The 15575-nt window shown below is 29.2% G+C and overlaps 1 protein-coding gene across 6 annotated transcripts; it reads right to left on the bottom strand.

The window, feature by feature from the left end:
• Window positions 1-11674: 11674 nt before the first annotated feature.
• Window positions 11675-15486, bottom strand: LOC112758517 (SKP1-like protein 11). Of its 6 annotated transcripts, none has more exons than XM_029294054.2 (6): window positions 15034-15328; window positions 14565-14625; window positions 14382-14447; window positions 13879-13954; window positions 12996-13294; window positions 11675-12136 (listed from the first exon to the last, which is right to left on the bottom strand). In XM_029294054.2, exons 3-6 carry the CDS (start codon window positions 14412-14414, stop codon window positions 11963-11965), a joined length of 582 nt encoding a protein of 193 aa, XP_029149887.1. In that variant the 5' UTR covers window positions 14415-14447; window positions 14565-14625; window positions 15034-15328; the 3' UTR covers window positions 11675-11962. The 6 variants fall into 6 exon arrangements, with proteins under 6 accessions (XP_029149887.1, XP_072076154.1, XP_025663000.1 ...); XM_072220053.1 differs by having other exon boundaries at window positions 13879-13959; window positions 15034-15320; XM_025807215.3 differs by having other exon boundaries at window positions 14569-14625; window positions 15034-15311.
• Window positions 15487-15575: the final 89 nt, after the last annotated feature.

Below are 15575 nucleotides of genomic sequence, written 5' to 3' on the forward strand. Positions count from 1 at the left end.
CAAATATCACTCTACTCTTTGTAACTCTTAATCAACCTTCTGACTACTCCTGCAATACCTGATTCTTGATTTTTGAAAATTCTGTTATTCCTTTTCAACTAAGTACTCCAAATGATAACAATAAAACCAAACTCACCAATATTTTATTAATTTGACTGCACGATTGACTCCCTGAACCACCACGTAAACTTACGATCATTCACCTTTATATCCACCAGTTCGATAATCTGTTAACACACTAGCGTCTTTTCTTTCTTCCAACTGCACAACCTCATTGAAGACACCCATGTAGCAAAGAGGAACCTGACATATTTCCGATAAAAAACTCAACTCTTCCAACACAGCAAGTTTCTCTTCCCATGTATGCGCACCATACACCAAGCAACCAGCACAAATAAAAATTATTCACCTTCTGATCCCACAAATTTCAAACTCACCACATCATTACCCCAAAATTGTACTATATCAAACTTAGAAATCATATCCTTCTTTGTCTCTATCAATCCTAACATATTCACATTATTTTTACGCTTAAATTTTTTACTATTTTTCACTTTTCACACCCCCTAACCTTCTCATATTCCACGACCTAAAATCATTTAAAACTTCTATTACACACCTTATTTCGACTTTTGGGGCGGCACCTTCTTGCTTTCTCTTTCTGTTTTGCTTGCCTTCTTTTTTGTGCCAATACTTCATTCTGAGCTTGGAGAATAGCCATAATGTCCTCATCCTCATCATATAAAATAGCTCCTGATTCGACAGCTAGATCCCAAGCAGCCCTATTTTCAGCCATATCTTTATCCTAACTTCTTCCGTGTTCATCTTGATTAGTTTCACTGTCTGCATCCTGCTCTGAGTCCTCCGAATCTTCTAAGTTCCTTACAGCCCCTTCATCATCCAACCCAGTTTTCTGCACCACTGTGTTTTCATTCTCTAAATCTGAATCTTGCACTGCATCATCCCTCATCAGACATATGCCAACATGATGCTTACCACTCTCCTCCAAACTAGCATGGATCTCATTGACTACACTTGGTGGAATATTTTTTTTCCGCTATGTTGTTCTAACAATTCTCCGCACCTCCGCCAATCTCTATTCCGGCTTGATTCTGCTTGTCAGGTGCATAAGGGACTTCACACTCCTCCCTGCCCTCCACGCCATCAAGTTTAGCGCGGAGATTATCACCTCCGCCACTAGCAGCTGAGTTCTGCACTGCTCCCAGATCTACCTCGTCGGCGTTGTTCACCGTGTCATCAACCCCTTCGTGAACTCCATGACCAGCCACGCCCCTCTCTTCACTGTCTCCCGCAGCAGCAAGCAAGGAGGCCCTTTTAAAACGCACAATGACGTACTCTCCGTCGCACCACACAGCCACTTCATCGCCACACCCCACTAACATATTGGGCCTTATATGCTTCAATCCAGCCAACTGAACTTTTGTTCAACACTAGATCAACCCCTTCTTTCTGTTTATCCAGTATTTCCAAGTCTCCGTTCTTTCAGAGATTGCTTCGTTACTGATTGTTTGAGATCCCATAGATTCTGCACTCACCATAACTGCCGGATACACCAAAAGATTATTCGTTCGCATTTTTAAAAAATCCTCATGCCACTCATCCAAATCCTCAACAGCAAATACCTTTCTATCCTCTCTGCCTCCCGTAGCCCCTGTGGCATCATTACCAACGCATCCCATCCCAACTCCAACGGTTCCCTCTGAATTTCTAGTTCTTCACTTCTATGGTGTTCCAAGACAACTCTCTCTTTCTCGTTCACTTCAATGTCCTTTTCTTTAATTTTTTCTTGTTTTCCATCAAGAGACTGCCTGACATCTTCATCATACGTAGTGATTTTTTTCCATACATCAATCTTCCTCCTGTACTTAACCTCACCCACAAAGATCTCTTTGCTCCTTAATCGCATTCCATTCATCTCCTTGATGGCCTTTAATGCCCCTCCTTTATAGTATACCTAATGGGGCTGTCTAATATGGGGCGCTCTAATTTTATTCCACCTTACATTAGACATAGATAGATTATAGAATACAAGGAGTACTTACTCTCGTACTTTTATTGAAGCGCTATTCTGCCACTCTTCTTCTCTAATTGTGTCGCGAACGGACATTGTGCGGCGTGGATGTAGTGACTCTCGGTGGCTGTAACGACTTGGCAAGAGAGAGAAAATACCTTTTTTTTTTTGAAAACCACTCTTCGCTGGACGGCGAGAATTCTCCAATCGAACAGGTAGTAAAAATTCATAGTTCATTGTTCCAAAATTTTTTTTTATTAAAATCGTTAGATTTGTTTTAATTACTAATAAAGTAAATATTTTAATTTTCTTTATTATTTTTAATATTCTCTTTCGTATTTTAATTTTTATATTTTTTGTTGTATTTTTTATTTATATGATAAATATTTTTATATTATTTGTGTAGTGTTTTGATTTCTCATGTTATGTTTTTATATGAATTTTTTTATCATTTACTATACTATTTTTTATATGTATATTTTTTATGAAGCTTTTTATTTTTGTTCGATTCTGTTTATATGATTTTTTATTTATTTTATTGTATTTTTTTTATTTATATGACGAATGTTGTTGAATTTTTTTTATATTTTTTTAGTGCTATGATCTTCCAGGTATTTTATCAATTTTTTTGATATTTTTATTATTTTTCGTTCATATGAATTCTTTTTTTTTATCTTTTACTGCATTGTATTTATGTTATGTATGAAATTTTTTTATTTTTTATTTAATTTTATTTACATGAATTTTTTTTACATTCTATTGTATTTTTTTGTTCATATGATATATGTGGTTGGTTTTATGAAATTTTTATTATTTTTTATCTGATTTTTTTCTATTTTTGATGTATTTTATTTTTATTTTGTATTATTTTTTTATTTTTTATTCTGACTTTGTAAAATTTGTAATTAAAATTATTATATACTATATTTATTATCTAAATTTTGTATAATATAAATTATGATCTTATAAAAAAGGATAAAATAAATAAAAACTAATTATAAATAACAATAGAATCATAAATAATGAAAATTTATAGTCCAAAATAATACTAAATTAAAGAATACTGACAGTACTAAAACAACTATAGAATATTTTCTTTTTGTTTGACATTATAAAATTTATAGTACTCTCTCATATTTTTATTTTTTTATTGTATTTATTTTATTTATATGATAAATATTTTTTATATTTTTTTATTAGTGTTCTAATTTTACATGTATATAAAAAATTATTTAAATTGATGTTTCTTTAGTAATTTTTTATCTAAAAGTGATTTTAAGTAGTATAATCCAAACAACATTTATTTTATTATAATCTATTTTAATATAAAGATTGCAAAATATAAATCACATTAACACAAACTTACTTTTCATCAAAATTAATTTTAAAAATTTAATTTTATACAAACTCCCATTTACAAATTATAATCCAAAGTCCAAACACACACCAAAAAACCCAAAACTGAATGTTGTATGCATAATGTTGCTCTCCTGGAATGCAATATGCTACTCTTTCCCTTTCCTGTTCTTGTTACTTTGTTACACTGTCCCTTTGATTAGTATCTTCCTTGGTTACAACATGAACATGGAATCTAATGCTAAGGGTGATTCTGAGGATCAAATCTCTCAGATTCCAAAGGGAGATATAAACAAGTTCATGATCATCATGCCTTGCATCATTACAATCATAATGATTGTTCTTGAACATTCATCAATCAGAATTAAGTAAGTAATAATTAATTTATTAATTTATCAACTCTGTACATATAAATAAAAAAGAAGATATTACAATGTAACTATCTTTTTTTCACAAAACTAGCATGTGAATACTAAAATATATATAAATATATATTATTTAACTTATTTTTAATATGTATTTATATTTTAATATATATTCTATACAAATAGCTGATTTTTGTATGTACAATTAGCATGATTGATTTTTTTTATTGTCTTTCATTCAATTAAATAGCTTTTTTAAGTTTACTAATAATGAATTTATAAATTTTACAATTCAGAATTTAACTAAAAGATTTTATTAGAAAGACGAGATTAAAAAATATTCTAGATGTGTTTATTTTTTCTATAATTATATATATTATATTTTTTAAAATTAGATTTAATAATAAGTAATAAATTTAATTTCTTTTAATGTTTATTTTATTTTTAACTTATTGATTTAATTTTAATACATTAATAATGTAAATATATTTAGGCAAATATATTAAGTGATGATAATATATAAAAAATAAATTATTATTACTAATCCTGATCCCATCTATATTATTAGTAATTTTGAAATATTAAATTAAAGTAACAAATTAGTTATGGTTGGTGTGATGATAGGAGTGCTGCATTTGCTTGAACAAGTACAAAAGCAAAGAGGAAGTTAGGCAATTGCCCTGTTCCCATCTCTTCCATAAAAAATGTGTGGCTCAATGGTAAAAAAAAATTGAATGTCTAAATAGTAAGTACAACACAATTTATTATTTTTAACTAATATTTTTAATTATTAGTCTAATTTATTTAGTTTAATAATATAATAACATATTTTTAGTCTACATTATCTTTAAATATAGTTGACTAATTATTAATAAAAAATAATAAATTTTGTTAACTATTTAATATTTTTTGGACTAAGAATAATATTACATCTTCTCATGTAAAAAGTAGTACTTGAACTAAAACTATGCATGTTACCCATATAGGTCAACGGATTTAAATTTTAAATTAAAAAAAATAAAACTAAATTAAGTACTAATAAAATGATAACAATAAAAGAGGTTTAACTAAAGTGAATTATAGGGTACAGAGCAAAAACCATACAGATTTAAAGATTTGCTTACTTAAACCACATTTTCTAAAGCCACACTTTTTACTTAAAACCGTAGCTCTTCACAAAAAGCGTCATTTAATGGAAAAAAGTAAATTAGAAGATTTAAGAGAAGAAATAATTAAGTTATCAAAATTAATAGATCAAAAATTAATGATTTTAACTAATGTTAACTGTAATGACACCGAATTCTTAAAATCAATACAAAATGATTTTTCTCAAAATCTTTATTTTACTATAAGTTTTATTGAAGGACTTCAAAAACCTGAAAAAACTTATTTTTCACACGGGATTTTTAAAAAATGTTACCATGGAAATGATTTCCCACATCTTTATCATACTTTTAACCCACAATTAAATTCTATAGTAGATATGCTCGAAGAAATATTAGTATCCATAAAATTTCAAAGAAATAAGGAAAAAGAAAATCCCAAAGAAGAAAAATTCCAAAATATAATCAACATAACAGACTTAAAAGTAAAACCACCATTGAAATTATGAATATTAAAGAAAAATTAGAAGAAGTTACAATGCTTTTTAAACAATTAAAAATGGCTCAAGAAAATAATATTATGGAACATGGTTTTCAAATAGAAGAAGAATTAGTAAATTCTGAAAAAATAGAAAATGAAGAACACATTCTAGATTATTCAAGTGACGAAGAACCAGCAATTCCAATACAAGTAAAAAATGAAGCTGGAACATCTAAGGATAATCAATCTCAATTTAAATGGAAACAGGTTTTGATAATTATGCTTTTAAAAAAGGGTTTACAAATAAAGATTCAAAATATACAAAAATACCATCAAAATATGTTCCTAAAATCCAGGAAATGGAAGGAGAAAGAATGCTCGATTTAGACTGTAAAAAGAACGAAAAAGAAATTTTCGAAAATTGGTTGAATTCCTTTTTATTAGAAGCCTTTACTAATCCAAAACTTAGTGAATTGTCTGGAAGAGATATTTGGAATTACATAGGGTTTCGTACTAAAGGAACTATAAGAGATTATATGACATCAATAGAAAACCAAATAATAGAAGAATTAGCAACAAAAACTACAGCTTATGATAAGATATTATATATAATGATGATTCTATATAAAGAATTTTTTGGAAAAAATATTATAGATCATAGACAAGAAGTTTATAATAAAGAATATCAAGAAGCAAAAAACTAGCTAATATTCAGATATATGATCTATGTAATGTGGAATCTTATATATGTGAATATAGAATACATTATTACAAATTAAAAGAAGAAGACAAAAATCATTATCTTAGTATGTATATAACAAAACTTCCATATCCTGCTAATGAATTTATAATGGGAAGATTTATAAGAGAAATAAATAGAGGAACAATTGAAAATAACTTTGGTAGAGCAACCTCTGCAATAAGAGAGGAAATAAAAGAACGTTGTATGCAAGAAGCAACTCAAAAAAGATTTGCAAATATAATTAGAATTTGCTGTCAAGATAATGAAGAGATACCTCAAAAATATGGTCTTAATAAAAATTTTCAAAGAAAAAGAAAATATCAATTTAGAAAAAGAAAATACTATCCAAACTGGAGAAAAAAGAGATATTTTAGAAAAGAAAATAATAATAAAAATAAAAGACAAAAAAATAACTATTGCCCGAATAAAAAAGAAAATTGTAAATGTTGGTATTGCCAAGAAGAAGGACACTATGCAAATGAATGTCCGAAAAAGAATGATAAAAAGGATCTTACTAAACAAATAGAAATTGCTAAGTCTTGTTTCATAGAACCTTTAGAGGAATCTGATGATAACTTAGATTATATTTTTGAATATGTCTCAGAAATAGACTCAGAGACTGAGTAATAATGCTACATTTATTACTATAAAAATAACAGAAAAGTTTATAAATGCTTTCATAGATTCTGGAGCAACACAATGCTTTGCTAGTTCAAATATAAAACTTGATTGGAAAAAAATTAAAGAAACCATTAAGAGTTAGAATAGCTGACAAATCAATACATAAAATTGACCAAAAAGTAGAAATGGTTGAAATTTTTATTCAAAATTATAGCTTCATTGTTCCATCTATATATATGTTAGATTCTGGAATGGATTTTATCATAGGAAATAATTTTTTAAAACTATATCATCCATTCATTCAAGAATTAACATATATAGTTTTAAAAGCTCCACACGATTCTTCAATAAATCAAAAATCAAAACGTATAAAAATACCGACTACTACTTTAGATAAGATCTTAAAATTTAAAATATTTTCTATATTAGAAACATGTTATTGAAATTTATACTTTCAGATAAATATCCCAAAAAATAATCTTAAAATAAAGATAGAAAAACTTTTGGATGAAATTTGTGCTGAAAATCCTTTAGATATTAAAAATACAAATAACGAATTAGTAAGTATTAAATTAAAAGATCCTACAAAAGAGTTAAATGAATTTGTTTTAGTGTACATTGATGATATACTAATTTTTATAAAACAGGATAGAGAAGATCATCTTCAAAAATTATTAATAGTTTTAGAAAGATGTAAAGAAAAAGGATTAGTTCTTAGCAAAAAAAAAAAGCAAGAATAGCAAAACAAGAAATAGAGTTTCTTGGATTAATTCTATCCACTCAAGGAAAGCTAAAACTTCAGCCAAATGTCCTAGAAAAGGTAAATTTATTTCCTAATAAAATAGAAGATAGAAAACAATTACAAAGATTTTTAGGGTGTATAAATTATATTTTTGATCAAGAATTTTTAAAGAATATAACAGAATACACTAAAAGCTTATTTCCAAAAATAAGTACTAAAAAAGAATGGAAATGGGATGAAAAGGATAGTATGCAAATTCAAAAGATTAAAGAATTATGTGAAAAACTTCCAGAACTTTATATTCCAGAAGAAAATGACTACTTAATAGTAGAAACAGATGCTTCAGACATAACCTGGTCAGGATGTCTAAAAGCTAAGAAAGCTATAAAAAGTTTGGAACAAGAAAAAGAATCACTAGATTCTAAAAATTCCCCAAAGGAATTACTTTGCAGGTATATTTCAGGGACTTTTACTCCAACAGAACAGAGATATACCACTCATGAAAAGGAAACTCTAGCAGCAATTAAATCTCTTAAGAAATGGAAAATTGATTTACTACCCAGAGAATTTACATTAAGGACAGATTCAAGTTACCTAACAGGTTTCATACGATATAATTTAAAAGTTGATTATAATCATGGACGATTGGTAAGATGGCAATTATTTTTGTTACAATATCCAATAAAAATTGAATATATTAAGGGTGACAAAAATGTTATTGCAGATACATTAACAAGAGAATGGAGTTCGTCTACAACACATTAGATCAAGAAATTCAAAAGTATGAGCAAGAACTCGAAAAATGCAAGCATTGTCAGCAAATAAGGACATAGATCCAATCTCTCAAGAAGGCCATCGAAGCAATGAAATCAACACAATAAGCAAAACCATCAGAGTTCAGCCAGCTAAGCGTGGTGGACAAATCAGGTGAAGAAAAAATTTCAGAAAATAAAACAATTGCTGAAATCATTAAAAAATCCACCCAAGATAAAAAATATTATGTAATTTATAATGGCCCCATGAAAGGAGTATATGATGCCTGGGAAAAAACAGCACCATTCACACATCAATCAAGGATAATTCATAAAGGAGGGTTTCTAACACTGGAAGAGGCAAATGAATCCTTCAAGGAATATGAAGCTCTCCATCCAGAGCAAACCTTAAAAAGAGCAGATAAAGTTCCAGTTCAAACCCAGAGAACAGGGATAGTAAGAAACATTCCTACAAGGGCTGAAATCAAGGAAAAGAAAAGGGTCTGTAGATCAAATCTCAGAGAAACCCTTAACATAGTCCTGAATTGGACTGAAGAAAAAATGGCAATTTTGGGATATTATCCTATTGCCAAAGAACAGCTAACAAAGCTGGTTATATTCCCAGATGCTTCCCCATCTGACACTTATCAGTTTTTCCAATATGGATTAATTGATACAATTTTAATTTTCAATGATCTAAAAATTATTAGTGAGTTTCCTGCAGGATTCATTGATGCAGTAAAGAGATTTAAAAATATGATTGACAATGTAAATCCAAGGGATATATCCCTAAAATTTACAAACAGTCAACCTATTTTTAATGAAGAAGAAGAATGCTTGGTTCCAGCACACCAAGTAATATTCATGTCCGTCTTCCCAGGAAATTTTCAACCAATTGATCAGATTCAAGATTTAACAATTTACAGCCATGAAGGAAGGTTAGCCAGCACATTAGCAAGGGTCTTTGAAAGAACTCAAAAAATAACGAAGGAATCTCACACAAGGATTAATTATAAAAGTAGAAATACTCTGCTTGTGTCCAGTAAAAGAAATGAAATTGAAGAAAGAGAGATGAGACTCTTGGTGGAATTTGAATCAGCATTCTACAACTTATCTGGACTTTTAGAAAAGCTCCCCGAAGAGATAAAGAGGAATCTCTGCTATTTGATAAAAGACAGAGAATACCACAAGTGCCAGCTATGTGCCTCAGAGATATCTGAAGAAAGCAATAATGAAACGGAATCAACTCACATGATGAAGGAAGGAGACAATGCATCAGAGGGTCACATGATAAAAGAGGTGGACAGTGCATCTGAAGCATCTCTCAACATTGTTGCATAGTGACGTAAGCACTTAGGTCATAGAGTACCAACAATGTAGCTGGTGCAAAAGAACAAACAATGACGTAAGCAATAATGACGTCATAAGAAGGGTAAAGATGGGAATTGTCCATCAAACCCAACTATTATAAATAGGTTGCTTAGGCAATTGTAGAAGCATCAGACAATAGAAAGCAGGAGGCTAAGAGTACTCATATGATAGGAGGAAGCTGCCAAGGCGATTCTATAGTCTGAGGAAGAATTCCCTTAGGGAAAAATAATTCTAAACTCCCCTCTGGAGTTAGCATCTACAATCTCCTCTCTGGAGATAAAAACACCTTATGTAAAATATACTAAATAAATGAAGTTTTTCTCCAGAAAGGTACATCTTCATCTTAATCTTTAAATTATGAATTATTTAGAATGTTTAGAATTAACAGAAGAATCTGATTATTATAGATTAACTGCTTTATTAGATAATGAAAAACAGGCTGTTCTAAAAACAGAATTAAATCTCAAATCAAATGAAAACTTTAATAAACAAAATCTCTTAAAAGAAGTTTTTAATAGAAAAAATATAATATACTATGGAAAAATTCAACTTGAAGCCCCTATAAAGATAAAATCCGCCAATGGAGAACTTGAAATAGCTTTGATAAATGATGAAGAATTGAGTAAACAGATTGAGAAAATTAAGGATCAACAAAAAAGATCTAAAATTGGATGGATTCATATTAGTACTATACAAGTCTTAATCAAATCTACATATATGAAAGGAATTAATTCACCAATAAGCTTAGCAATCTGTGACAAAAGAATTACTGATGATCCAATAGATCAAATAATTGAAATTGTTCATGGAAACTTGGCAAACGTAAATGTTAAATTCAATGCTCATCTTGGATATGCTATACCTTTATCAACTGAAAATCTTGGAAGATCTATAAGTTTAGCTTATAAATTTCACAGAAAGAATCTAATGGAACAAGACGATGAACCATTTTCAATTACATATACAATAAATTATGCTTTAACAAATAGCCATCATAGTATAATATTTAAAAACAGAGAAAGAATTTATGTCGATGAATTATTTCAGAAAATTGTAAAAACAGAAATACCAAAATATAAAGCTATTGAAAACCCAATTCTATTATTAAAAGAACCATAAGGAAAATTAGTTTCATCGAATTTCCAAATAAGAGAATCTAAAATTAATAGTCCTTTAAGTTTATCTAAGTTAAAAATTAAAGAAGAAAATTCTGAAATAAAAGAATTAACAAAAAAGGTCGAAAAGTTAAATGAAACCCTAAACACTAAATTATGACAATAAATAAAGAAGAAATATATGTAACTTATCAAGACAAGAAACAAGAATTCTTTGAAAGAGAAAATCGTTTAAATTATTTACAGTTTTCTGGAATAAATCAAAGGGCATTTGAAGCTCTAAAAATAATTTATGACAAGTTGAAAAGAGAAGTTAAAGAGCTAGAGAAATTAATAGAATCTCTGGAAAATAGTGATGAATCGATGATAGAGTTTGCAGAAATTCTAAAATAAATAATGAAGCATAAAAAAATTGAAAAACCAGAAAATAAAATAAAAAGAAAAAGGGCGGAAAAATTAAAAAGTAAAATAAAGGAATATAAAAGGGAATTAAATAATCTTCAGATCGAAATTGATGACCTTATAATAAAAATGATAGAAATAAGAATAAATATAAACAAGTTGGAATTAAACTTAAAAAATTTATAAATGCCTGGAAAACCATATTATGACTTAAAAGAATTAAAACTGTTGAAAGAAAAAATGGAGAATGAAGTTGAAAAATTAAAAAGATATTTAGAAACAACAGAAAGTGTAGAAATAAAAGAAGTTCTTGAAGATTTGAGAAATTATATTAAAGAAAAAGACAAACAGATAAAAGATTTTATATACAATAATCCATGCAAAAAAAAATATTATAAACTAAAACAAGATTGAAAAAACTATAAAAATAAGAATCAAGGACTAATAATAAATAATCACACAAGAGAAATAATAGAAATGGTCAATACTTTAGATTATAAATTTACACCACCAATTGAATCTATACAAATTATAATCTTATTTGAAGTAAAATATGAAGAATTAATTTCGAAAAAGAAAGAAAAGTCAAATGTTAAAAATTGGTATCAGAGCCAAGTTAACGATTAAGGGTAACACTTTCTCTTTAAGTAACACTTTTAGTGACACGCTTTTAAATCAATAAACAACCAAATAAAAACAAAAATCTGTAAATCTGTACCAAACTACATCTGTACACTAGATGGACCCTTTAACTAAATATACAATTGAAAAGAAAATGGTACGATATCAAAAGAGCCAAAACACTTTCTTACATCCCCATGTTGAATACTAGGTGTTGATCATCATATAGAATAAAATTAAAGAGTAGACAAGATTTGTTCTAATAAAAATGTGGGTACTCCTTGCGATTTTGTTCTTCCTCTTCAGGAGTGAAGCCATGATCTTTGATGTTGAAGATTCTGCGTATCTCATCTATTTTCTTTCCCTTTATCATATTTTTTATAGTTCCGTATATCAGATCCAAGAGATTTCTAATCTCAAGATAATTTGCTGCCTAAATTTACAATAAAGAAATCAATACAAATATACCAAAATTAATTTACAATGGGTACTAATTAATGCTATTTTATGTTTGTTCTACAAATGCTGCCAATAAATCTAAGAGGGTAATGTGATCAACATTAACATTAACAATAAAGGAAAGAGCAAAATATAGTAGAAGACTAGAACTCTAGAAGTATATACTATTATATATAAGAAACTTTTTTAAAAGTTAGTATATGATGAAAACCAATCAATTAAAAAATTTTTTATTTTAAATTCTAAATTTTAAATTCTAAATTCTAATAAAAATTAATTAAAAATATAATATTACTATTAAAAAATTTGGTAATATCAAATAATAAAAAATTAATCTCTATACTTATTAAAAAATCTAAAAGTTTTAAAAATTAACTACGAACATAAGATGTGAAATTTTTTTTTTCTTAAATTCTAACCAAAAACGCTAAATTCTAAAAAATTGAGATTTATTTTAAAATTACTACTAACTAAAAATTAATTTTTTACCCTAATTCTAAATACCACAATCCACTCACATTACACACTCACCCATACAACAATAAAAGGCTATATTCAACACTTGACACATTTATCAAAGTTTGAACCCAGAAAGCGGTTTTGTTCAGAAAGACCAAAAGCTGTGGGAAAAAGAATATTTTTTCTTTTTTGTTTTTAATTAATTTTCAGTGGAAAGACAAAAAAAAATGGCGATTATAAAAATTGAAGAGAGATCAAAAGCAGTTTTTATTTTTTTTTCAGTCATCTTCGTCAATATATCATAGTATATCTATATTCATAACATGCATGTGCAGTAGTGTATGAGAAAAAAAGAGAATAAGAGGATTAATCACCATCAACAAATCATAAAGGCCGTTAGAATCAACATTGAGAAATTGAGCATCCCAAGCCTCAAGATCTTCTTGGTTGTCGTTGTGGTGGTGAGTGTGATGTGTACAATAATCGATGACCTTCTTGAGAGTCTTGGAGTCAACGCAATCCAATGGAATCTTGCTCTCTTCATGGTTGTACGACCCATCTTCGATCATGTTGTTTATGATCACCGAATGTTGCACCATCACTTGTTCTTCCACACTGAAAATCTCCTTTTCCGAACTGCATAGCATGATCTTCTTCACCGGCGAACCCATCACTAACAATAATAATAATGTATTGCTTCAACTATTTGATTAATCAGAAAACCAAAAATGTTTGGAGTTCAAAGACTATGTGTATAGTGTATACACTGACTCGTGAGTTTGTGTTGTATTTATATGATGTAGATAACAGCCACGACTCTCTTATTTTTTGGTTTATATCTCTTATTTACAAATTATAAATATAATAATTTCGGGTATTATCTTATCTTATCTTATTCAAGAGATATAATCTTTGAAGATCTTTATAAATCTTTTACTACTATGAAATCTTTGCGGCCAAAGTAACCGATTCTGTTAATTTGTTATATTTTTAAATTTAAAAGTACCACTTTTTTTTTTAAAAGAAAAATATAGTGTTTTCTGAAAATTGGACCGATCTAGTCACTAGTTTACTGGTTTAATCAGTCTAACTATGGTTCAACAGAAAAAAATTGTTCCATAATAAAATAAAATAACAATAAGAATAAAATAAATAAATAACAATAAGAATCTGTTTAAAATTCTATTTCTTTTGAAAAAAATAAAATAAAATGAAAAATTAATATTCTGAAATTGAAATTTAGACTCATGTACTTACAGGCTAATAAGAAATATTCTGGTTCCTGCCTAACAAGTGCTCCACCAACAGGTTTTATGCACCATGCACTAAGCCACTTTTCTTTAATTGACATAATTTCAATTAGTAAATCAAGAATTAGAATGCAGAAAAATAGGGCTAATGTCACATATGATGTACACTTAAAAGAATAATTCAATATAGCTCCTCTATCATCTTAAACCAGAGTTAGTTGGTGGTATACAGTTACCAAAGTTCTTAAACACACCAACGCAAGATGTACTTCAAAATTAAGCAATTTCAAGTGGAAAAACAATTTTTATGAAGAGATAATTCAAGCTTACATTAATTATTGTATATATCTAACTATGAAATTTTCTGTTTGTCATTTATATATTTACAGTCTGTATATGAAATCAACAAAGAGGTCAGCATCCAATTCATTATAAATCAATCCATTATTTCTGGAAAAAAAAATACAGTAATAATTTTCAATATAAGTTGTAAATTATAATTCCTCTTACATGGTAGACAGAGAGATGGTCCAACTGGGTCATAGTTAATCATCAAAGCAGCTTTTAAAGAATAGCCTAGAAGATGCAAGAGCCATATAAATTACTTAGTGAATAATCTGTATTATGAATCAATTATTTGATTTATTTCAATATAATAAAATAGAATAACAGCTTTAAACAATTTAAACTCACTCACGGTTGGAAGAAGGCCACTTATCCATTGTTTGATGCACAAAAGCTCCATCCGTTTTCCCTGGCAAGGAATATACACCAACATATCAACACATTTACGTTTAAATTTCATTGCAATTTATACGTGATAAAAACACATATCAAAATCATAGTTGATGATGATATGCAGAATATTGTAATTATATTAAAACAGGATAGAGAATCGTTTATAGTTTCTATTGTTTATTGGAAATTTCGCTATTAATCGTTTATGATTTCAACAAAAACACAAAGCAGCAGCAGCACAGCGGAGCCACAAAACACATAACAGCACACCAGAACCCACAGCAGCAAGCCAAAGCCAGAGCAAATCAATGATTTCAACAAAAACACAAAACCCTATAATCATTCAATGATTTGTTGATTTCAGAACAGAGAGTCAGAGAATAAAACGAAAAATGAAGAACAAGTGCACACCAAAGCCACTGACCTTTGAGAGGGCGACGAGACGACGACGACGGTGACAGGACGACCGCGAGCAGGACGAATCCGATGGAGGATGGGCCGAGCGAGGAAGAAGACAGCGAACAAGGGGTTTGACTTGGATAACGCCGACAGTACGAAGAAAGACTCCTCGGACAGCCACGAACGTCGGCAGTGGATCACCGCATTCGGCGGTGGTGAAGGCTAGCTAGGGTTTTTCCATTTTGTTTTCTTTGAGTGAAGGAATGAATGAAAGTAACGAAGACCAGCAACGCGTTCTTCTTCTTCTTCCCCCCTTTCTCTCTCTCTCTCGAAACTACGTCGCATTAGGAAAACCGGCCGGTTTAACGGTTTTCCTCCGGTTCTGTCATGAGCGGTTTTTAATAATGAACCGAATCACTTATACTACCGGTTCCCATCTTAAATGACACCGTTTTGATATTTAATTAAAAAAAAAAAAGGAAAAGGGTTCTGCCGTTCTGAGTTTCAGTCTTTCACTCTCCTCTCCCTCACGCAGCTCTTCCAAGTTCCAAAGGTCTTCCATCGCGC

The sequence above is a fragment of the Arachis hypogaea genome, chromosome 16, assembly GCF_003086295.3.
Source record: "Arachis hypogaea cultivar Tifrunner chromosome 16, arahy.Tifrunner.gnm2.J5K5, whole genome shotgun sequence".
In the NCBI taxonomy this organism is placed as follows: domain Eukaryota; kingdom Viridiplantae; phylum Streptophyta; class Magnoliopsida; order Fabales; family Fabaceae; genus Arachis; species Arachis hypogaea.

What these genes read in the sequence shown, in the direction of transcription:
- LOC112758517 (XM_025807214.3), bottom strand. Translation starts at nt 14,616, where the DNA reads ATGGAGCTTTTGTGCATCAAACAATGGATAAGTGGCCTTCTTCCAACC. An exon ending in TGGCCTTCTTCCAACCGTGA is followed by an intron (nt 14,448 to 14,564) that starts GTGAGTTTAAAT and finishes TGCATCTTCTAG; the next exon opens with GCTATTCTTTAAAAGCTGCT. An exon ending in ACCATCTCTCTGTCTACCAT is followed by an intron (nt 13,295 to 14,381) that starts GTAAGAGGAATT and finishes TATTATTGTTAG; the next exon opens with TGATGGGTTCGCCGGTGAAG.